At 56.8% G+C, this 24,090-nt stretch overlaps 1 protein-coding gene across 1 annotated transcript; it reads right to left on the bottom strand.

The window, feature by feature from the left end:
• Positions 1–5,727: 5,727 nt before the first annotated feature.
• On the bottom strand, positions 5,728–23,551 carry FGD2 (FYVE, RhoGEF and PH domain containing 2). The gene is made up of 16 exons (XM_040983293.1): positions 23,355–23,551; positions 20,844–21,078; positions 19,375–19,452; positions 18,894–19,042; positions 16,709–16,865; positions 16,474–16,612; positions 16,020–16,078; positions 15,689–15,835; positions 15,027–15,119; positions 11,167–11,246; positions 11,053–11,083; positions 10,552–10,644; positions 9,972–10,103; positions 7,509–7,655; positions 6,383–6,529; positions 5,728–6,051 (listed from the first exon to the last, which is right to left on the bottom strand). Exons 1-16 carry the CDS (start codon positions 23,420–23,422, stop codon positions 5,836–5,838), a joined length of 1,971 nt encoding a protein of 656 aa, XP_040839227.1. The 5' UTR covers positions 23,423–23,551; the 3' UTR covers positions 5,728–5,835.
• Positions 23,552–24,090: the final 539 nt, after the last annotated feature.

The following is a 24,090-nucleotide window of genomic DNA, read 5'->3' as shown; positions in this document are numbered from 1 at the left end:
ATGGGTGACGGGCTACTGCAGCACCCCAGGGGGCCAGTGCAGAGTGGTGAGGCTGTGCTCCAGCCTCGGGATGGGGAAATGGGCAGGTCCCTCCTGGAAGCGTCTTCACGGTTTGCCGTACGTAAGAAAGTTGGGCCCAATGTGTGTCTCTCCAGGGATGGTCCTTGGAAGAGTTTTCCCTAAGATCGCCCTGGCAGGATGGCACTGATTCAGCATATTCTGAGCTGTTTGTCCACAGCTCTTGCACATTGCAAGCACCTCGCACATGCTCATGGAAAGTAGGTTCCTGTTTTGATTCCCGGAGAAATGAAAGCGAGACTCGAGAATGATCAAGAGGAGACACGGGAGTGGCTGACACGGAGGAGGAGAAAGGGCAGCAGGCCCCACCTGGCTGCAGCTGGCCTGGGCTCCACTCCTGGCCAGGCTCTGCCAGGGTGGGGGCGGCAGGTGTGGGGACTGTGGGAGTGCAGGGCACAGGTGTTTGTCCAGCAGTGAGCTCACCACTCACAGTGGTCCGGAGCCCCTGTCACAGCACGCACTGCAGTCCCAGCTCCCTGCTAATGCACAGCCCTGGTGTGGGTGGCACGGGGAGGCCGGCAGCAGGGGAAGCTTCGACTCCTTCTTGGGTTCCTATCGGCCCCGTGGGAGACCAGGATGGCATTCTGCACTCCTGGCCTCTGCTCTGCCTGCCCTGGCTGATGTGGGTATTTGGCAGATGGAAGAACTCCGTGTGCCTCTCTGTGTCTCTGGCTTGCAGATAAAAGGGGGAAGAAGAAGAAGGGAGGCCAGCATGGTGATTTAACAGGCTAATTCTCCAGCTTGCAGGGCTGGAATGTCATATGAGCGCCAGTTTGTGTCCCAGCTGCTGCACTTCCCATCCAGCTCCTTCCTTGTGGCCTGGGAAAGCAACAGAGGATGGCCCTGAGGCTTGTGACTCTGCACCTGTGTGGAAGACCTGGAAGAAGCTCCTGGTTTCTGGCTTCTGATCAGTCATAGCTGAACTGTTACAGCCACTTGGAGAGTGAGTCAGCAGAAGGAAGATCTGTCTTTCCTTCTTTCTGTAAATCTGCATTTCCAATAAACATAAGAAGAAGAACAGTGGGATGCCCAGGCAGAGGCCAGGAATGTTGGACCAGGAACTCCCATGCCTGGACCCTCAACCAGCACAAGTCGCTGTCTCTGTGGCCTATGACAGAAGTAAAAGGGGATAAGGTGTCCTGGGCATTCATGGTTCAGGTTTAAAACTAGGACGAGGCCGTGAGAGGCGCTGGGATGGCTTTGCCGCGGCTGATCCTCACACTTCCTTTTTGGAGTTCTCGGCTGATTTCTGAGGACTCCATGTGGGCCACACCGCAGGAATGGCAGGGAGCCTCTTTTATCATCGTTGCCCTGCAGGCACTGGCACTTGTAGTGGCAGAGACAGGTTAGAGTAGGTCAAGGAGTAGCATGGCAGTGTGACTGGTAGCAGATGCGAGATGGAGGTGAAGACAGTAATGAAGGAACTTCCAGTCTGCAGGCGCAGCAGGTGCACAGGGCCGAGGTGGGAGTGGGCTGAGCGAGAAGAAGGCACTAAGGAGTGAGCTCTGAGGTGTCAGGGACCTGCGGGGAGGGAGGCGAGGGAGCAGAGTGAGCGCCAGGGGGCGCGCGGGAGCAGAGCCGGGGCTGGTGAGACTGGACGCTGCCCAGCGAGGTCTCCCCAGGTCAGCAGGTGGCTCACGACCCCCTCGAGCAGGCAGGCGACAGTTACAGCTCCCAGTCACCACTGCTGGCCCGGAGGCTTCCCGCCTCCTGGCCTGTGGTTTTCACACCAACCCCTCCAGGAAGTGTTGCCCTGCTGACTGACCACAAGAAAACCAACTCAGAGAGGTCCAAGCTCCTCCAGCAAATTTTGAGGCTGATTTTTAAAATGCATTATTTAAATTTTTTTTTTGGTAGGGAAGTCAGATATACAGACAGGAGAAACAGAGAGGAACATCTTCTGTCCAATGATTTACTCCCCAAGTGCTCACAATGGCCAAAGCTGAGCCCATCTGAAGCCAGGAGCTTCTTCCGTGTTTCCCATGCAGGTGCAGGGTCCCAAGGCTTTGAGCGGTCTTTGGCTGGTTTCCCAGACCACAAACAGGGAGTTGGATGGAGCAGGGCCACTGGGATACGAACTGGCACCCATATGGGATTCTGGCACATGTGAGGCGAGGACTTTAGCAGCTAGGCTACTGTGCCAGGCCCGGGGCTAATTTAAAAAAATATATATGTATTTATTTATTTGAAAGAGCTACAGAAAGAGAGCTCCCATCCCGTTTCATTCCCCGGTTGATTGCAATGGTTGGGGTTCAGCCAGGCTGAAGCCAGGAGCCAGGAGCTTCTGGATATCCCATGTGGGTTCACAGGCCCAAACACTTGGGCCAGCTTTGTTGCTTTCCAAGACCAGAAGCCGGAAGCTGGATGGGAAGTGCAGTAGCCAGGACTCGAACCATCACCCCTGTTGGATGTTGGCCTCACAGGTGGAGGCTTGACCCACTGTGCCCTAGCACAACCCCCACATCTGGAATGTTTAGAGGGAGAAGCTGAGATACCTCACTCAGTTATTGTTTGGGGTGGGGGGGAGTGCCACAGCAACAGAGGTTGCTGAGGAGAGCAGGGTCATGACCACCTAAGGCTGCCCAGGACACCAGGGCAGGGGAGCTCTCCTATCAGCCGTCCATCGGGCCAGGGTCCTCTGTCAGCTCGTCCTCCTGGGTCCCTGAGGCAAAACCGAGACAGCCAACCTGGGGCATGGACCCTCCTTATATAAGCAGGGGGACTGGGGGCAGTTTCGTCCCCTGAGAGCCATCCAAGCCTTCCTGGAGGGATAGTACCAGCAGGCAACGGCACTTGGGGTGCAGCACCCAAGATGGCAGCATAGACACTAGCAGCGTGATCAAACACCTTCCAGGGGCCATGGAGAGCAGAAGAGCCTAAGCTGCCAGCAGCACACGGGGGTGCCCACCCTGGGATGCCAGCTTCCCTGAGAAAATGCCAGGATACAAGCTGGCATGCAATAGGTGCTTTGATGGTCCCTGTTTTCTGTGGAAGGTGCCCCGAGTCCTTTACGTCTGGGAAGCCCCTCCTTCCTGATGCTCACGCACGTGAAAGGCTTTGAGTGCTACACGCCCACTGGAATTTCTGAAGATAAGAAAAACCCAACCACACTAAACGTCACAGGCTGAAGGAACTCCAGGTCAGGGCTGGTGGGGTGCCACGCGGCACGGCCAATCTGGAAACCAGCCGGGTCATTACTGATAAGATTAGTCACACTTCCCAGACCACACAGTGACGCAATTCTGAGTCTACCCTGGAGAAAAGAAAACAGATGTTCACACACACACACACACATACACCCCTCAGCATGCACTGTTGATCGCTCACAGCAACCTGATGTGTACCTGCCCCCAAGCTGGAAGCAACCCATGTGGCCTGCAGCTGGGAAGTGGAGCAGCAAACCGGGACACTGCTCAGGAGGGAATACTGCTCAGCCATGAAAAGGAGTCAGTTGGTGACCCCAGCAACAGTGGACTTGGGCCCCTACACCCACGTAAGAAACCTGGAAGGAGTTCCTGGCTTCTGCCTAGCTCAGCATCCTCAGGGGAATGAGCCAGCAGATAGAAGCACACTCGCTGGCTCTCTCCCTCTCTCTTCTTGTGCACCCACCACCCTTTTCCTGGATTCTTCCACCACACCTAGCTCTGTCCTTTCCCATACCCCCAGCCGAAGCTCAAAGTCAGTCTGCCCTCACCATAAGTCACGGTTGCCCTGGGACAGGGCTGACCCCAGGATCCCGACCTGCAGGCTCTAACACCCTGGGCACGAGGGACAGCCAGGGCACTGGCTGGAGGTTCTAATGGCCCGATGCTGAGCTCCTTTAGAACCAGGGTCACGACTTCTCCCACCCTGCAGCCTAGATGGGATTAAGGTGTATCCCAAGGCAGGAGAAGCCGGCAGTGGCCACGGATGTCCACAGGGGGCAGAGAGCCTGCACAGGAAGGGGGATGGTGGCCACACCCACCACTGGGCATGACCACACCTACTGTGCCAGCTGCGACCAGACCTGGGTTTGGATCTGGGTGTGTTGTTGAATGCTGAGGACACCAGGCCAGAGCAGGGGTAGGTGTAGAGGTCATGTGGTGTCAGGTCAGAATATTCTCTGCTCTGGGCTCAGTCCTTGGACTCCCTGCTTCTCCTGGTATTTTAACTTCCCACCACAGGTGCCGATTCCTGCGTGTCTGTTCGCAGCCCTGGCCTGTTCCCAGAGCCCAGACACCCAGCTGCCCACTGCTGCAGCCCTGGGCTGCACCTGAGGCTGCCCCTGGTCCACACCCCTGATGCTCACGGCTGCCCACATTGCTGCTTCCTCCACCGTGGTCCCCTCCTCCAAGTATGTGGGTCCCAGGCCTCCCCTCTGCCTGCCTCCACCCCACATTCACTCTATAAGATGATCCTGTCCATTCCACTTGCAGAGGGGATTGGGTTTCCATCCCTGCACATCACCTTCACTGCTCCCACCCTGGCCTCAGTCACCACCCTCCCACCTACACGCCTGCAGGGGCCTCTCCCCGGGGCTTCCATCAGTGCTGACCAATGGCCACAGGGGCAGCTGCTAAGCCCCTTTTATTGAGAGCCCCCCTGAAGGCCTGGCATCTGCCCTCCCTCTCCAAGCCACCTTCATGGGGGCAGGACCCACGGATGGGCTCATGACCACTGTAGCCCTGGGGAGCACCAACACAGAGAGGTTCAGCAGGGCTTCTAAGCATCCTGCAGCTCAGTGGCCTTAGCTGAAAGGCAGACCTGCAGGGCACAGACCCGGCCATTGTAGCCCAGCCTGCAGGGAACAGCCCAGGGGGCCCAGTCCAGGGCGGTGGGAGGCACTGCCACCCCCTGGTGGTCTCTAAGGAAACTGAACAGAGCCGCTTCCTCTCTCTACCCACTTCCTTTTCTTCAATCTCTTTCCTTGCTCCCTTCTTTCCCCTCTGCTTATCCTGTCACTCCGCTACCCAAGAGCTTTAATGGGGGCTTCTGGGCTACAGCACCAGCTGTGTGACCTTGAGTCCTTCACCAAACCTCTCTGAGCCAATGTCCCCACTGAGAAAGAGGTGATCACAGCTCTCAATGGCAAGATGAAACCATGCACAGCAAGCAGCCAGCCCCACAGGTCTTCTAATTATTGTTGCTGTTCTTTGTTGTTATTCCTGAGTCCTGCCATGCCCGGCACTACCAGGGCTTCAGCCTTTCCTAGAAGGCTTGTTTTCTTCCTTGTCCCAGGTAACCCAGGTTAGACTTGTGCAGAGACTTCTAGAAAATTCTCCTGCTTCCCCTGCCCCAGACCGATTAGGCCAGAAATCCTTGGTGGTGGACACACACGTTTAGTCTTTTTAAACTATACATAACATTGGTGGTTTAAAATTTGTTTATTTGCAAGGCAGAGAAAGTTCACTCCCCAAACATATACAATGGCTCCCAGCTTAAGGCCAAAGCCCAATAGTCTGGAACTCCATCTGGACCTCCCCAGGGGCAGCAGGGAAGACCCAGGGACTTACACCATCGCCTGCTGCCTCCCAGGGAGCAAAGGAATGGGAAGCTGGAGTTGGGAGCACAGCCAGGAGTGGAACCCAAACACTGCTGGTCCGAAGTGGCAGCTCTTGGGATTTACTGTTGCAGTAGCTCCAAAGCCTTCCCAGGTGGTGCTAGTGAGCAGCCCCGGAGACCCTAGGCATCCTCAGGCACAGGACATAGGACACACTCCTTTGTTCCGGAACCTGGGGATCCTCCGTGGTGAGGAGACAGAGGGCAGGTGCTGGTGGCTCAGCTGGACAGCTCCCCCTCATCGGGATCCTGGGGGCCCCAGCCCTGGGCCGCACGCTCCATGGCCTTCACCCAGCGGTCTCTCAGCTCCTCGGTGTCAGCCTTGAAGGTGTACAGCTGGCCTGATTGCTGCAGCTGGAAGAGCCTGGGGTCCCCCTGGGGCCCGGCCGTCACCTGGTAGCCCAGCAGCGGGATGGAGGTGTGAGCTCGCATGTCCTGAGGAGGTGGGGTGGGGGGGTGATGGAGGCGTGAGCCCATGCATGTTGGGGTGAGGGAGCAGTGCCTGCTGACTGTCCACTCAGGGAAACAGCCGTCCATACTGCTGCTCACTCCCAAACTTCCCACGGGGGAGAGTGGAACAGCTACGGGCTGGAGTCCTGGCCCAGCTCATGTTGTGGCAGGAGGGTATCCCATCTTCCTGGGCCTGGGTTTTCTTCACTGAAACTACCCACCCAACCCTGGACACACACACACACACACACACACACACACACACACACACACACTGGGAAGGCCCTGCCCAGGGCGGGGCAGGTCGAGGCATTACCTGGGGAGCGGCATAGACATAGAGCACCAGGGGGTCGTCCCGGGGGATGGTGCACCAACCCCGGGGGCCACTCTTGCCCCACTTGTCCCCGCCAAGCTGCAGGAAGCTGCACATCAGACTCTGGCCGGATCCCACCAGAGACCCTTTCTAGAAGCAGAAGGAGGGGTTGGGTGTAATCTGGGGGCTTCCACCATCATAACACTTGTCCCAAGGTCTCAGGAAGATCCTGTCGTGGACCTGTGGTCCCACAGCTCGTGCAGGTTTCCAAGCTGCAGCCAAACTTCAGCCAGCCTGCACCTGTCGTGTGGGTGTGCCCTCAGCAGGCAGGTGCAGGGGTAGAGATGGGGCTCTTGCCCTGAGGATAAGTCCAGGGAACAGTCCCAGTCCCTGGGAAGGGACTGACTCTCCTGGTGCAGGCTGTGTGGCCAAGTGGTCAGGGAGGGCTTGAACTGGGTCTGGGACTGGCAGCTTGGGGAGGATTGGAAAGGGTGAATAACCCCAGACAGGAAGCAGCTGGAACCTGGGAGCTGGAACTAGAAGTCGCTGGGGTCCCCTCTGGCTTCCTGGGACAGCAGGAGGCCCTTCTGACCTTTGTGAGAGGGGCAGAAGGACCGTGGGAAAGTGTGTCTGGGCCAATTAATCTTACATTTGTGGCACAAAACTGAATCATGTGGGGACCCCATGGGACAGCACCCCAAGGCCCAGCTCATGAATCTGGTTCCTAACATGTTGTGTGATTTTGGCCAAGTCACTCCTCTGGGCCTGGGTATCACGGGTTAGGCCAGGCGGCCTCTGAATGTCTGCTGCATAGAATGGAGCCTCAGAGTGCCCAGCTGTCAAATGGCCTCAGTGGCATCAGCTCTTTTCACCCCTGGGACTGTGGGCATGATGGCTGTGCAAGAAGTGTCAAGAGTGGTCATGCTGTCACTGTGTGGGGCATACGGGAAGGGCAGGAGAGCCTGCAGCCATCTGGCTGACAGACCCACCCTGGCAGGACCTGCACTGGGGGGTTCTAGTGTGTGTTGAGGGTGTCTATGGGCAGAGGGAAGATGTGTACCCCTATGGCTTGCTCCCTGGCAGCTGGGGCGGTACCTGCAGGCCTCCACGGACCCAGGCTGTGCCTCACCTCCAGGATGCCTCGCCGCTTGTCCTCCTTGTCGCCAGGGAGCACATGTCCCGTGAGGAAGGTGTAACAGTGGAGGCAGACGCGGCTGGGCCTGTTGTCATTGTACTTGAGCTCGGCTCTGTAGTCGGAGCACCGGGCACATACCACCTGGTGTGGGGGGGGCAGGGTGGAGGAGAAGGCTGTGGGAGGGGCTGTGGGGGGGGTGCAGGATGTGGGTTCCCGGCAGGGTTGCCGGGGGGAGGGGGGTGCAGGGGCTCATCCCTGCACAGGACTCACCGTCCCCAGGGTCCTCCCTGACCTCCCAGGATCCCTCAGGCCAGCAGGACAGGACACACCCCATGGCCCACAACTCTGGCCCATTCCTGCTAATGTTGTAGCCCCAGAGCCCAGGTGTCCTGTGAGGAGGTGGGGAGAGGGCAAGTTTTCTGGCCAGACAGATGCCCCAGAGTATGTATAGGGTGAGCCATGCCCGCCCTGGCCCACCCCAGAAGCCCCTGAAGTGTATAGTGGGTGAAAGAGGAGTGTGGAGACCAGAGAGAAACATGGGGCAGAGCTAGGGCCAGGGTGGCAGGGAGCAGGGTCTTCACCCTGCAGCGACGACACTTTGTTGTGAGTCGGCTCGCAGCTGCCAGGCCCGGGCTTGCTTCACTCCTGATTCCCACTCGGCAGGCAGGGGACAGAAACTGGGTGCCTGAGCCACCGAAAGCATGACTCAGGGCCCCGGCACGGCGGGCACGGCGGGCACGGCAGGCGTGGGAAACCCCAGTGCAGGGAGGGGTGGGGTCATAGCCTGGGAGGAGCTGACTTTGACCTTAAAAGGCTTAACAGGTGTGCTTTCATTAGCATATGTTTATGTTCTGCACTGGAAAATGTTCAAATCAAGAGACACATTAGAGGAATGAGAGCCCTCACCCAAATCCATCAAACATCAGCATTTCTGCCTCATTTGGTTTCTCTCTCTCTCTCTCTCTCTCTCGGCACAGACATGAGTATTTCAAAAAAAATGTTTGTAGGAAAGCAGAATGAAAAGATACAGTCAGTTTGGTTTAAAACATTCTGAAATCCATGCATCAGATGCATTTTCCATGAACTTGCTGAGTGGTTTGTGAGTAAGTGACAACCACCAGGCGCCACACCCTGTGAGATGTCATGGGCACCTGCTAAGGACCAGGGCTTTCTCCTGCCTCACCACACGGTCAGGGTCACCGGCCGGAAATTCATCACCGTTGTGATCTTATTGTTGCCTATCTCAGATTCAACACTGAGCTTTCCTTCATGGTCTCAGTGATGACCTTGGGGTTTCTAAACGCCACCCCCAAGATTGAGCAACACGGACACATTTCATCCAGAGAGGGTGAAATCCACAGAGTCCTCCTCTGTGCCTCCTGTACCAGTCACCGATTTAAGTGACTTTGGAGGAGCCACTGATGATGCAGCAAATGTGGATGGCTACAGGACATGAGTCACTGAGATCAGCAGCCATCGCCCAGGGCCTTTCTGTGGGCTCCTCCCATGCCCCTGAGTGCAGGTGTAGCGTGGGTCTAAGGCACCAACCCTTGCTTGTGCCAGCTGCAGTTTAAAGCCTTTTGGGAACATTTCCCTGACTGACCCCAACCTATCCCACTGGACTCCACCAGTAGGCGTGCAAAATGCTTCTGTCTGCAGAGTCCATTGTGTGTGCGTGCATGTGTGCCTGTGTGTGGTCGGCAGGCAGCCGCTCAGGTGCGGCCAGCAGGTGGTTCAAGAGCAAAGCAGGCGCTGCCTCTAAAAGGGTCTGGCTGATGAGTGGTGGTGGCGGGGGAGATGGGGAGATGGGAGGTGGCCCTGCCCTTTGACAGGAGCAAGGCAATGAAGGAAGAGAAGAGGGAAGACAGAAGCTTTTTGTTAATTCCTCCCAGCCACCCCTGAGGGAGGAATAATCCCAGTGGCTTGGGTGAGGGGTGGGGGACAGGATGAGCAACAAGCAATTGAGTTCCAGCATGCTGAGGCCCTGTCAGAGCAGGAAGGGACAGTTAGTCCAGGTCAACAGAAAAGGGAGGATGAGGGGCATGGTGAGGTGGGTGGGGGCGAGGCCCGATGCCCCTAGCCTGACACTGGACATACTTCCCTAGCTCCGGGACTGAAGCCTTGGGGAAAGGGAAAACAAGAGCAGGCAAATGACTACTGGGCAAGTCGTCTGGCCTCTCCCAGACTCATTCTGCCGCCTGTGAAATGGGAGCGTGATGTGAGGGGCCTGCTGAGACCAGACTGGCTCCTGGGATGCCGTGGTTGAGGTCAGGAAGGAGACAGGCAAGGCTGGATCGTGGGGCAGGTAGAGGCCAAGGTGGATGGGGGGGAGGCCTGGGTGGGGCAGGTGGAGGCCGAGGTGGATGGTGGGGCGGGGAGGAGGCCTGGGTGGGGCAGGTGGAGGCCCAGGTGGATGCGGGGGCAGGCAGAGGCCCGGCCTCCCGCGGAAGCACTCACATAGCCGCAGGCACGGCAGTGGTGGCGGCGGCGCGTGAGGGCGGTGAAGGGCTCCCGGCAGCGCATGCACATGGTCACCATCTTGTCCCGGACCCACTGGGGCGCACGGAGACCCAGCTCCTCAGACTGTAGCTGTGGAATAGGACGAGTCGGCCAGGGTCTGGACCCCCTCTCCCGCCTGCGCCCTCCGCATGGCCCATTTACTCTCCGTGGGGGTCTGTGTGCCAAGCTGCTCGGGATCTTCTCTGAGAACGGAGGAAGCATTAATGCTGGGTCAGCTAACCACTTTACAGGGAGCAAACGGGGCCTAGCGAGGCCCGGGACTCCGCAGAGCCGCCGGCCAGCAGAGGGTGCCGCTCTGCTCTGCGCGACTGGCTGGATGCCCTGAACCTGCTGTTGTCAACCCCAAAGTTGCCCCACCGCCCCACCCCGAGGGTGCTGCACAGGGAGCCTCCCCAGGAAAGTGTCCCAGGATGGAGAAATCTCTGCCCCATTCCCAACCCGACAGGTGACCCCTGTTGTATGCCACCTCCTGGCTCTCCTTGCTGGCCTGTGCTGAGCAGAGCTGGGTTCCATTTACCTCCGGCTCTGGGGGGTTGCCCTCAGGCCCCTGGACCGCAGCCTTGAAGGTTTCATTGCGTTTTTCGATTTGGTCCACAGCTGCCTGGCAGGCCTGCAGCGATGGGAAGGAGGGAGCAGATGTGTGCTTATCTGCCCACCTACCTTCACATTCCATAAACACCCTGAGAAGCCCTGGATGCCAAGCCTATGTAGGCACTCAGCCCCAGAGGACAGACGTATAAACTGAGGCTCAGGGAGGGTCAGTGGCTCGTCCCGGGCTACTTAGCACCTAGTTCCAGATGCAGAACAACTCCTTAGGAAGAGTAGGGGGCACCTGGAGATGCCCAGGTGTGGGGTGTGCACCTGCATATTCAGATACACAAATACACACACACAGATACACACACACGTATGCACATGTACCTGACACAAAGATACACACACATGCACATACACGCACACACCTGCCCTCCCTCCTCCTCAATCCCAGCAGGCCTGAAGCCCTGGAGCCTCCCCATACCTGTATCCAGGAAATCATTTCCTCCTGGGACCTGCTCAGAAAGCAACACAGCTGCTGAGGGGCACGCCCTTCCCAGTCTCCCACCTCCCCCACTTGCTCCTCACCTTTCCTTACCCAGCTTGCAGCTCCAGGGTGCGTTGCTTCCCGGACACCAGGAAGGAGTGTGGGAACTCGGCATCCGGCAGCGCCCGCACCTGCAGGCCAGGGCACAGGCTGTGAGCTCAGGCATGTCAGAGCTTTGTGGCTCTGCTGTGGTGCCCAAGGTTTGGTCACTTGCCTCCCTGATTCTGGATTTTTGTAAAAATGTATTTATTGTAAAATGCAGAGCAACAGACGGACTAGAAGAGGGACAGAGAATCTTAATCCACTGGTTCACTCCCCTCATGGCGGCAACTGCTGAGACTAAATCAGGAACTCCATCCCGGTCTTTGTCCACTGCCTCCCAGGGGCTAGATCAGAAGCAGAGCAGCTGGGACTTGAACCAGTGCCCATATGGGATGCCGGCACCACGGGCGGCAGCAGCTCCACCTACTGCACCACAGCACCCTTCCTAATCCCACTGGACTGTGTAGAGGTACCCGCAGCTAGGCGTTGCTGTCAGCAAGTGGGTTGGTGGTTGTTTAGCAACAGCCGAAGGCAGGGGTGGCAGGGGGAGGGAAAAAGCCTGAAGTTCAGGCACAAAAAGACAGACGATGCATCAGATGGAAAAGGAGGAACTGCCCAGCGTGTCCAGGAAGCCCTGGCAGGCCAGGAGAGGCCTCTGACTCTCCACCATGCCCACTCTCAATCACTCTGGCAGGTGTGGTCAACTCAGTTTCTTGGGTATCACCTCCCTGGTCTTTGTGCTAATTAGAACACCCTTTACTGACATCTGTTGGCCAACTGGTGTAATATGCAGATGCTGCTGGGACAAGACGCTTGACTGCCATCTGCCGGGCAAGTCTCACTAGAAAGGTACCATGCTCAATGTCGCATTCCTGCTGGCTAATCTTCAGGCTGCTGCAGAGGGCGCCCTCTGAGAGAAGGTATCTTCGTGCAAAGAACAGTCTGCACTGGCAGCTGTTGGAAATGAGGCCCTCCTGACCCCCCGGAAAGTAGTCCTGGAGGAGGGAGAGTGTCAAAGACCAAGCACGTCTCCAACCTGCCAAGCTCATGTCATCCAGCAGAGGGTGCTGTGCCCTTGCTGGAGACTGGCCTGAGTCTGCCCATCCCGCCCTAGGCTGGCCCATCTTCATGCCTCCATCTGCCTTTCTCAGTGTCACATGACCAGGACCCCCACGCATCAGCTGCCACATGCTCTGGTCCCTGGGGCTTTTCACAACTTCAGGGCAGAAAGTTGGCTACCCCAGGTTGAGGAAGCACGCTCCTCAAAGACCCTGGTCAGCTCAGACATGGCAGGGGGAAGGGGCTGTGTCCTTCTGCCAGCCTTCATCACCCTTAGCCTGCACCTGACCCCAGGCAACCCCGGTCATAGCAGGAGTGAGACGCTCCCAGAAGTCACAGTAGGGAGTGTCCTGGCTCAGCTGCAGCCTGAAGCTGGACAGGAGGGCAGGAAGAGCCAAGACAGGTCAGAGGCTAGCTGCTTCTGGAGGAGGTGGGGAGGGACACAGCAGGGCGCAGCAACTGTTCAAGCTGGGTGGCACTGTGACTCCGTGGGTGAAGCTGCCCCCTGTGATGCCAACATCCCGTATCAGAGCATTTGTTTGAGTTGTGACTGCTCTGCTTTCCACCCAGCTCCCTGCTAATGCAACTGGGAAGGCAGCAGCAATGGCTTGGGCTCCTGATGCTCACGTGGGAGACCGAGACCACGCATCCCCTCCTCTTGGCTTTGGCCTGTGGCCCAGTCCTGGCTCTCTCTCTGCGTCTTTTCCTCTCCCTGTGTGTCTCTCCCTCTCTTCTCTGTAACTCTGCCTTTCAAATGACTAAAATAAATCCTTACAAATGAGAAAGAAGGTTCCTCTGCCACAGCCTCTACTGCACACAAAGCCTGCCGCAGCCCTGGGCTCCTGGCTACAGCGCTAACAGGAAGTCTCACAGCAGGGTGGCTGTGCTACACCTGTGACTCCCCCTGAGCCAGTTATTTAACCAGGAAAGGGCCTTGGTTTTCACAATTCCTTGTAAGATTTTTTAATTTGTTAATTTTCAAGGCAAAGTTTACAGAAAGAGACAGACACACAGAGAGAAACAGAGGTTTGATATCGGCTGTTTACTCCCCAAACGGCCACGATGGTGAAAGCAGGGCTGGTCTGAAGCCAGGAAGTCCTTCCAGGCCTCCCACATGGGTGTAGAGCCCAATTATCTGAACCATCACCACTGCTGTCTGGTGTCTGTATTAGCAGGCAGCAGGAAATGGAAGCTGGAACTGGGAATTAAAACCAGACATGCCAAGATGGGACATGGGTGTCTTCACTGGCAGGCCAAACACCTATCCTCCATCATTTAAAAAAATAATTTATGGGATAAATTTAAAAAGTAATTTACTGGTGCGGTAGCCTAGTAGCTAAGTTCATACCTTGCAAATGCAGGGATCCCATATGGACGCCAGTTTTATCCTAGCTGTTTCACTTCCCATCCAGCTCCCTGCTTGTGGCCTGGGAAAGCAGTGGAGGATGGCCCAGAGCCTTGGGACCCTGCACCCTCCTGGGAGACCTAGAAGATCGGCTCAGCTCCAGCCATTGTGGCCACTTGGGGAGTGAGTCAGCAGATGAAGATCTTTGTCTCTTCTTCTCCCTTCAAATATGACTTTTCAATAAAACTAACTAAATCTTAAATATATATATATATATTTAATTGAAAGAGAAGTGGGGGAGGAGAGAGGGGACGGAGCATGCTTCCACCTGCTGCTTTTCCCCCCAAGTGATCACAGCAGTTAGTTCAAGCCAGTCCAAAGCCAAGAGCCAGGAACTCCATCCTGGTCTCCCTACAGGTGGCAGGGACCCAAGCACGTGCGCCATCATGTGCTGCCTCCCCAACCACACTGGCTGAACAGAACAGAGGCCGAGCCCCTGGGACTCCAGCGCTTCACACAGGCTACCAACTTGCAAGCAGTGGCAGCTTACCCCACTGTGCCACAGCATCAGCCCCTGCCCCCCACCCCATGCATATTTAAAAACAATGTTAATCGTCAGGACGGTCACACACAGGCTGATTGTGCCAGGTTGTGCCCTTCAGCCTCATCTGCAGCACTGACAGCTGATAACAGCCGAGCCCTGTCCGGGCACATCACTGGCACACACGAGGGGGTGCTCTGCCACCAGCCCAGAGACAGCAGGTGTTGAGGGGCTAAGAAGGGCAGCCACTGTCCCATGGAAACAAAATGGTTACAGCAACATATTTGCATAGGCAAACAGTGCCTCTGACCTTACAGGAAGTCAGGGCTGCTTCCAGGAAGGGGAGGCCAGGTCCAGGGCAGCAGCAACCTCTTCAGAAAGTTCATGGAAAGGTCTGGTGTGGTAGCCTAGCGGCTAAAGTCCTCGCCTTGCCCGCCCTGGGATCCCATATGGGTGCCGGTTCTAATCCCAGCGGCTCCACTTCCCATCCAGCTCCCTGCTTGTGGCCTGAGAAGGCAGTAAAGGACGGCCCAAGGCCTTGGAACCCTGCACCCATGTGGTAGATCTGGAAGAAGCCTACTGGCTCCTGGCTTTGGATCAGCACAGCTCTGGCTGTTGTGGCTGCTTGAGGAGTGAATCAACGGATGGAAGATCTTCCTCTCTGTCTCTCCTCCTCTCTATAATCTGATTTTCCAATAAAAATAAAATAAATCTTTAAAAGTTCATGATAGATAGAAGTACAAGATGAGGTTTATTTTGGCACATTTTGAAATCCATATCTGGTTTTCTTATCATACACATTTTCCCTGAGCTCTTAGGAGGTCCCTTGAATTTCAAAATGGTTTGCACCAAGATAAAGATATCTTAATTCTGTTTCTCGGGAAGCTTTTGAAGGATTCTTATATATTTGTATGGGCCTCTCACCTTCATCCCAGCCACGTCGATGCGCGTCCGCACTTGGAACTGGGCACCCACCTGGATGACTTTGGGCACGCAGTACAACAGCATGTTGTTGAACTGCAAGAGACACGGGTGGGCGCAGGGCCTGAGTGCGGTGCCTGGCTGGGTGGGCAGCATGGAAGGGGGTCTTCCCCTGTAAGCCCCGCCCTTCTCTGCTGGCCCTTGGGGTGACAAGCATATGAGGCAGGAGGAGACGGAAAGGGGTTGTCTGATCCCCCACCCCACCCCACCAGGATGTATGCCAAAGGACCAGCCCATCTGTGGCTCTCAAGGGAAAAGATGAAACCTCATCTCCGGGGCCAGGTGAGCAAGAACCACCTTTCCAGATCTCGGGAGACTGCCCTGGCACTTTCAGTGCCAAGCAAGGGCAGTCTTTCCTGGGAGCTAACCTAATTCCCACCTGCCATGTTCTCCCAGGGCACACGTTGGCATTCCAGGCTTGGGGGCCAGGCAGACTGGGCTCCCAGGGTGCACCTGGGAATTCTGTGAGTTGGAAATGGCCAAGGCCTGGAGGCAGCAGGTGACTTTGTCCCAGGTCACCTGGGAACCGCAACTGAGAAGCCCGGAGAGGCAGTGCCAAATAGGGGCCAGGGTGGCACGAAGCGACCCCTCCCAGCACTCCTTACCAAGAACAGGTAACGCTCCATGGGGTCGCTGCGGCGGAAGGAAATCTTGTGCACCGGCCCCTCGCGGAGCAGCTCGTTGGACGGGTCCACGATGTCGTCCTCCAGGCCCAGGCGCTGGTACACCTCCCACAGGTCCTGCAGGCGCTCCTGGAAACCGCAGCACACCCTCAGCCAAGGCCGACCCCGCCCACACCCACCTGCCTGCTTGGGGAGGTCACAGGGTCTGAGTGTGATGCCTGGCTGGGTGGGCAGGATGGAAGAGGAGCTTCGTGGGTTGAGGGGAGGGCAGGTGTGTGTCGGGGGTGGGGGTGGGGCGGGAGACCCGGCTTACCATCTCAGCGATGGCTGCGTTAGAGTGCTGAGCCGCTGAGAAGATCACATCCAGTGCCTCTGAGGACCGGGCAGAGGCAGAGTCAGCCCCTGAAGTAGCCAGGGTCGTGGAGACTGAACCAAGTGGGCCCCAAGTAGTGCAGCCAGCACTTGGGCTTTCTGGGTTGCCCAGGCTGGGAGGCAGCAAGCAGCCATTGGGCAGGCCTGTGATGCCCACTGCTCCCTTGAACCATGGCTAGACCTGCAGGGTGCTGTGAGAGGAGCACAGGCATGGGTTCAAATCCCAGTTCTACTCCTTCCTGACTGTGTGACCTCTCTGGGCCTTGGCCCTCTTATCACAGATAAAGGTATGGATAGGATCGTGGTAATGACTGATGGTGATGCTGACAGGTTCTTGTTAACAATCTGGGGTTGGGTGATGGGGTCCTCCCCAATCCCCAGGGGTGCCTTCTCACTCTGGGCGTCAGCCCGGTCCGGGGCCTGGGCTGGCAGCTTCTGGATGTAGTCTTTGAGCAGCAGCTCGTAGCGTGGGATTCTCTGCACAGGTTCCAGCATGTGGTGCTGCAGGGTCAGGTTGGCTGAGGCCTCACTGCTCTTGGGAGGGGAGCAGGAGGTGTGGTTGGAGGTGAGAGTTGGGGCTGGGGGCTTGACCGTTGGGCCTGGGAGAAGCTCGGGTCACCCTGCCCTCACCTGGATGCGGGTGATCACCTCCTGGAAAGGTGGAGATTTGTCCGTCCAGGTGGCCAGGAGCTCTGCTGCGCGCTCAAAGTTCTTGACATACTCACTGTACATCTTGAGGAACGGGGCTAGTTTCTGGATGATGTCACCGATGCAGGGGGTGGCCGTCCTGCAGTGGGATAGAGGGAGGGCGGACAGATGGACACCGGGACTTCCCTCAACCTGCTGTCCTGCCTTAGGGCCCAACCAGACCTCTCCTCCTCTGGAATTCCTGAAAATAGTTTTTCCACTGCACCTTCGAATGCAGGCATGGCAGGATACTTGCGCCTCACCTCCCCTCTTAGACTCAAAGGCTCCTGTAGTAGGACAGGCCCTTGTCCTCCCACCCAGGCCCAGCCGAGTGACTTGGCAGCTGTGGGACGCTTTCATTGGGTGACAGTGGTAGGGGTCACCTTGGCAGGTGAGCCCCATCCCGTCTCATTCTCTCAGCCCTGCAGGAGGGGACTGCGGCCAGACCAGGTGGGGTTGGAGGTGTCCTTGAGCAGCCTGTAGTGAGATCTGAGGAATCAGTGTGAGGCTGCAGGAGCAGAGCCGTGAGGAGCCGAGGCCTCCCCAGCACCATCTCTGAGCCTCTCTCTACCATGATTTTCTCACCCCGCCCCCAAAAAAAAGAGCATGACAGCAGCTGAGCTCACAAGATTGATGCTCATTTTTGTTTTGCCTTCTTTTTTAAAGATTTGTTTTATTTTTATTGGAAAGGCAGATATACAGAGAGGAAGATCTGTTCGATGATTCACTCCCCCAAGTGACCACAACAGCCGGTGCTGCGCCAATCTGAAGCCAGGAGCCAGGAACCTCCTCCAGGTCTCCCACATGGGTGCAGGATCCCAAGGCTTTGGGCCATCCTTGACTGCCTTCCCAGGCCACAAGCAGGGAGCTGAATGGGAAGTGGCACTACCAGGACTAGAACTGGCACCCATATGGGATCCCGGCGCATTCAAGGCAAGGTCTTTAGCAGCTAGGCCACTGCACCAGGCCCTTTGTTTTGCTTTTGCATGATTATGAGGGCTGGCCTGCTGTGTAACACATGAAGCTGCTGCCTGTGATGCCAGCAACCTATCTGATTATTCATTTGGATCTCCACTGCTCCACTTCTGATCCAGCTGCCTGCTAATGTGTCTGGGAAAAGCAGCAGAGGTGGCTTAAATGCTTGGGCCCCTGCTACCCGTGGGGGAAATAGGAAGAGGCTCCTGGTTGGCCTAGTCCTGGCCGCTGCAGCCATTTGGGGAGTGAACCAGCAGATGGAAGACTCTCTCCATTGCACCCTGTTTCTCTATCAGTCTGCCTTTCAAATAATAAAAATTATTGTGAAGATGTTAAGAAAGCATAAAGTAAAATGAGTATAGCAGCGGATCTCTGCATCTTTCACTGGGTTTAATAACAACCAACACCAGGACAGATGCTGTGCTGTGCCTGGTGAAGCTGCTTCTGCAGCGCTGGCATTCTGCATGCATCCCGGCCAATGTCCTGGGAGAGCAGCAGAGGACAGTCCACATGCTTGGGTCCCTGCACTCATGTGAGGGACCTGGAAGAGGCTTCTGGCTCCTGGCTTCAGACTGACGCAGCTCCAGCCATTGTGGTCAATGAACCGGTGGATGGAAGATGTTCTCTCTCTCTCCTAGTAATTCTGACTTTCAAGTAAGTTAATAAATCCTTTTTAAATTACCAGCATTGTGCTTTGCCAAAAAGCTTTAAAGGATGCCCTAGACACCATAGCATTTATTTGGCAAAACATATATATGTAGAGAGAGAGAAAGAAACAGCTTTCACACCCAAATGTATTGGCGGTCATCTCTGGAATCAGATCAGATTCCCTATGTAACCACAGTGTTACTGTCATGTGGTGGGCTCAGCTGATGCTGGAGTGAGTTCATTGAGGGCAATCAAGTTCAAGGCGAAGCATGCAAGATACCCTCAGTCAGCTCTAGTGGTATCCCATGAAGACCTGACCCAGCTATCCCCAGGACACACGAGCTGAACAGGACCCGTGTCTCTCTCTGTGGGAAGGACCAAGCCCCAGTGGGCAGAGGGCCCTGGCCACATAATAAAGGCAATTGCCCAGCAGACAGAACTCAGTGCCCCAAGGGCCGCTTCCCCTGACTCATCCCCACCCTGCCCAAGCCACAGAGGGGCTCACCAGTTGTCCAGGCGCCGCTGCAGCTCTGGGAGAAAAAACTGGGCATGGAACTGGTGGATGGAGGAGATGTTGGAGAAGATGAGCCGGACCACGTCCTCGGGGAAGGCCTTGCTGCTGCGGGCCTCTCTCAGTAGTTCCTGGAAGAACACCTGCAGCCACCCGACGGGATCACCCAGCGGGCAGCCAGGCCCCTTTAGCCCACCAGATGCTTTCCCCACCTTCGTGTCCCAGCATCCTCACAACAACCCAGGTCCAGGGAGGATGGGAAGCCCCTAGGCTGGCCCCCTTTACAGATGGACGAGCTGGGACTCAGCCAAAAGGAGGGAGTTGGTGAGGGTCTTGGGACTTCACCAGGCTGATGTGCAGGGACTTGGCCCTTTGGAGCTCAGTTCACTGATGTGAGGAGGATGTTGGGAACAATCAGCTTGTGGGAACACTGCTGTACACGTGGGCCTGGCCCAGGAGCATCCTGGCCACCAACCTGGTCCAGGAGGTGCAGCCGGGCCACGTATGCCTGTTCTGTCTCCAGTAGCTCCTGGACAATCCTCTTCTCAGGCTCCTGTAGGTGGAGGAGACAGATAAGGGGAGGACCACCAACTTATGCCCACCTCCTGGCATTCCATGCCCTTGTAGCATATCTGGGTGGACTCTGGGGTGGCATGGGAATGTTATGTCGTGCCCAGTCTTAGGCCTTAGCCTCAGGGGCCTGGGAGCTTCCACCTGTGCTCATTGGCGGCAGTGAGTCATTCAATCAAGCTGATCATCATGGAGCAGGCACCTCATGGAGCAGGGACTCAGGAGTGTGCCAGGCTCTCAAGTGCAATAAAGTGGCCCTTTAGCCCAGCCTTCTGTGTGCCTACCTTGGTCCTGGAATGTTGAGTCAAGCTATTGTAGACACCCCAGCCACACCCATAGTCAGGCTGTAGCCCCATAAAAGACCCTACTATTGGCTGAGATGCATGTCCCCATCAAATCCACATATTGACGGGGCCTGTTAGGAGTTTATTAGGAGGTCCCAGCAGTGGGGACCAGAAGGAATAGGACAGGTGTGGTGGTGAGAAGAGCAGGTGGCAGCAGGGAATGCATGGGTGCAGGGAGAGGCCATGGGAGGACACAGCCAGAGGCTGGCCAGCTACAAGCCAAGGGACAGGGGACAAGGGCCTCTGGAGAGGCCTGTGGCACCATGACCTTCCACCAGCAGCCTCCAGAGAATTGGGAACATGGGTTTTGCCACAGTGCCAAGCAGCGTCCCACAGGCCCCTGGTCAGGCCAGTAGGACACATGTCCAGCACAAACCCCCATTAGCCAGGCACTTCCACAAAGTGTAACTGACTGTCACGTGTGGCCAGCACATTGTTGGGTGGAGTGTGAAGTTGCTAGGGTCGCTAGAACATACTCTCAGGATTAGTGCACCCCTAAAACCGGAGAAGTAACTGAGGCACAACAAGGTTGGGGTGACTCACCTGGAGCCACATAATCAGTAAGCAGAGGGGCTGGGCTGGGCACTGGGGAGTACAGGGTCTTGCCTTTTGACCCCCTGAACGTGACACAAGCAGCAGTACACCCAAAAGCAGAGAAACCAAGCTCAAGTGTAAGGGAAGGGCAGAAGCCCTCAGAAAGCCTGGTTCTAGCTCGGCACTGGGGCCTCTGGTGGGCAAACAGAGGCCATGCCCAGGAAGGTTCCCAGTGCACAAGATGGAGGCCCTGTGGCAGCCTTGAAGGTGCAGCATAAGCTGACTCTGAGAGTCTGGGCGCCTCCTCCAGGGAGGGAGGTGAAATCAAGCAACAAGCCTTCCCCCAGAGGTGGTGGTCAGCTGATCTCTGCTTGCACTGGGGGAACTGCTGGCTCTGGCTTGGGGGAGGCCAGGGGATAGCCTCCTGCTACCCTGGGCTGCTCCCCTCCCTCCCAGGCTGTGCCCCGCACTCCCCCCACTCCACAGCTGCTCCCACCTGTGGTTCTGGCGAAGGGCAGCTCCCAGGTTGGCAAGATTTCCTCCAGGCCCCTCCAGACAGCTTGTTCTTCAAGGAGTTCAGGTATCTCCTGCTGACAGTCCTGGGCCCCGATGCTGCCAGGGTCTCCTCCACATCTGGGCTCTCCCACGGCCCTGGGAGCTGGGGAGGCCTGCACGCAGTGTGGGGATGCACCTCTTCCTGCTGGTGGTCTCTGGGCCCTGTTGCAGGGGTCCTGAGAGAACAGAGCATTGGGGGAGGGGGCTCCTGTCTGGAGACCGGGGAGGGTGGTGGTGAATCCCTGGGGGGGTGGGGGATGGCTGTGCAGCAGCTCCCCAGACCTCGAGGCCTGACTTTCTGCAGGTCCTTGCTTGGTTGGACTCCCACTTCCCTTCCCACAAAGCCCCTGGAGGAACCTCAGGGCTCAAAATGAGTCAGTGGGACCATGCTGTATTTGGTGCGGAACCACAAACTTCCCTGTTTAAGATGTAGCTACTTCCACGAACCCCACAGAGGTCCCTAAATGGCGCCCCAGATCACCCCCACCCTGCCACCTCATCCCTAATTTTAGTTTTTGCACAGGTAACTGATGCATGCAGGGAAACTGGGAGCCTGGAACGATCTAGAGTGAGAACAAGACTGCTAGAGCAGGGCTTCTTGGCTGGAAGTGGAGAGTTGTTGCTACGCCAGGGATGGGGCTTCCCAGGGCAGCTTTGTCAGGGGATCTGCAGACCACTTCGAGCCTCTGGACAACAGAGGTCACCATCCTGCCTTCAGACCCCTTTTCTGGTCCCAGCCCAGTGCCACTGCAGTGTCCAGGCAGTGGGCTGTGCCTTGTTCCCTTTGCTGTACCAAAGCCTGTGGTGACAGCCTAGGACAGGCCTCCTAGCGGAAACGGGGAGGGAGGGCAGACAACTCTCTGCGTACCGAGGCTCAGAGGGAGCGGTGTCCGTGACCCCCACTTTGCAGCTAGAGAAGCAGGTTCAAGGGAGGTTGAGTGCACTGCAGCATTGAAGCCGTAGAGTTAGGATTCAGATCAGCCTGCTTGGTCCAAATGCCTTCCCCCTAGACTGTCCCATCTCCATCGGAGTATAAACAAGTCCAGGGGTTCACATGACCTGCCCGGAGACACACAGCGGGCTCCACAGGAGACAGCCTGGGCTTCCCGGCCCAGCACCTCTCACGGCTCGCCCTGCTCTCCGGCACTCCAGTATCCGTTTCTTCAGCACAAGAGTATACGGCACCTCAGGAGAGCTCGCTCTTGGTTTTCTCTTCTGTGATGACTTCAGCTTCTGCATTTCTCTCCACGTGCCCAGGCCAGCTTCTCTTTCCTCTTCCTGCCCTAGTTTCGGATCAGCTAAGGCCCTGGAGGGCTCACGAGGGAACCAGGCCAATGCCATTGACCCACAGCTCCCTAGTCGGTGAGCCAGCTCCAACCTCTCCTGGATGCATCACCTGCTCTGAGCCCACTCTGGCCGAAGGGCTGCCCTCTTCCAATGAGGGTATCACCTGGACAGAGCGCAGGATGGGATAGGATGTCCCCAGGAATGTCCACCCCACATCTGGGGAGCTGGTTCAGGTGGTTCTGGGATCTGTCTCCCAAGGGGCCTCAGGCCACAAAGGCCACTTCTAGGAGCTGTCCTCGGTGCTGAGTGGAGAGTTGTTGCTATGCCACAACTAAGCCTTGCTGCAATTGTATGGCAGTTCAGCTTCTGGCTCTGCCCCCCTTGCTTGTCTCATGGTGCAGATGAAGTTCCTGAAAGTCTCCCAGATATGCCTCCATGGGTGACTTTCTTTCTCTCAGTCTGTTTCTCAAAACCCCCATACCTGTGCCGAGTTCTTAACACAGTCCCAACTCAAGGTATGGCTGTGCCACCACTGCCTGACCCAGCCCCACTCAGCCTGCTCCCCCATACCCACATAGCTTCCTCACCTCTTTGTCTCTCTGTCCCCATTTCTCCACTTCCTCATCTCTAAGATGGGAGTGGAGACCAGGTCTGGTCCCACTGGGGTCTGAGGGCAATGATACCATGAGCTTGGACCAATGGCCCATGGGCAGTGCCTAGGCCTCCTGGTTTACCACCATCTCATCCCAGTTTCCTCTGCTACCCTCTTTCTGCTAATGATATTGACTTCCAGTTTGAGTCAGGCACTGATTTAAGTGGTGAATTACATGGCCAGCCTGCCCACAGGTAGTCAGAGCTTGGTTAAGTTTTAGCTGGTAATCCTGTGAGGGGCTGGAGGAGCTAAGGAGGGCCCCCAAACCTAGCCTGGGATGGGCCCAAGCTTGCTCACCATTGCATGCGTGCATGGACTCTGTCAGGTGAGACCTCACACACATACCTGGTGCCCTCCGCCTCTCTGAGGCGTCCATGACCAAGGCATGTGGGTACAACCACCAGATACTTGCTGTCTGGGGGCCAAGATGGCCTTGGACCTGGCCAGGGGACCTCCGGAAAGGGAATTAAAGATGCTACTTATCTACCGCTTCCCACCACAGCAACCCAGTACCTGCTGTGCTCGAACACCGTCACCAGGCTGGACACAGAAGTCAGCTCCTCTTCCCTTGCCCCCTCCATGCTGCAGGCCCACACAGCAGTCCTCAGCTATCTGGAGCAGAGGGGACAGCCTGCGGTCAGCATGCTCAGTCACTCAAGACACCCTGGAATCCACTCCTATCTTTGCTGTGGCTCTGCAGGCTCGTGAGAGAAGGAGGAAGTGGCCTGGGAGCCAGCCCCACAGGGAAACAGCCTTGTTCCCACAGGGGGTGGAGCCTGTTCAAGCCCTACCCCTCCCTCATTGGTCTGGGCACACCTGCCACTTCAGTAACCTCCCCCACCATCCGGCACCAAGGAGCCAGGCTCCTGGGAACAACCTGGCCAGAGGAAGTTCTGGAGCCAGGATCTTGGCCTGGAAGGCTGAGCCCAGCCCCACGCTGTCCCTCACGTGGAGCACTGGCCTGCTCTTGACCCCTTTCTCACTAAGCTTCAGTTCTACATTGGCCCCTGCTCAGGGCTGCAGGAGCAGTTTGTTTTTGTCACAAATAGATCACAAACCTGCAAAGAGCTGGCAAGGAGGGGCACTTCAGCTTTCCACCTCCCCAGGTGGGTGCTCAGTTCAGGGTTTGCTGTCTTCCCCTCACAGCCCCAGGGGAGGACAGCTTCCTCCTGAAACACCCATGGTCACAGAGCTAGCACACTCTCTTTGCATGGCTTCTTTTCTTTTTAAAAGGGTTTATTTTATTTAT

This window comes from Ochotona curzoniae, unplaced genomic scaffold, assembly GCF_017591425.1.
Source record: "Ochotona curzoniae isolate NIBS_2020 unplaced genomic scaffold, NIBS_Ocur_1.0 contig_3819, whole genome shotgun sequence".
In the NCBI taxonomy this organism is placed as follows: domain Eukaryota; kingdom Metazoa; phylum Chordata; class Mammalia; order Lagomorpha; family Ochotonidae; genus Ochotona; species Ochotona curzoniae.
Note: the sequence above shows the minus strand (reverse complement) of the source record. Positions and strands in the feature narration are given on the sequence as shown.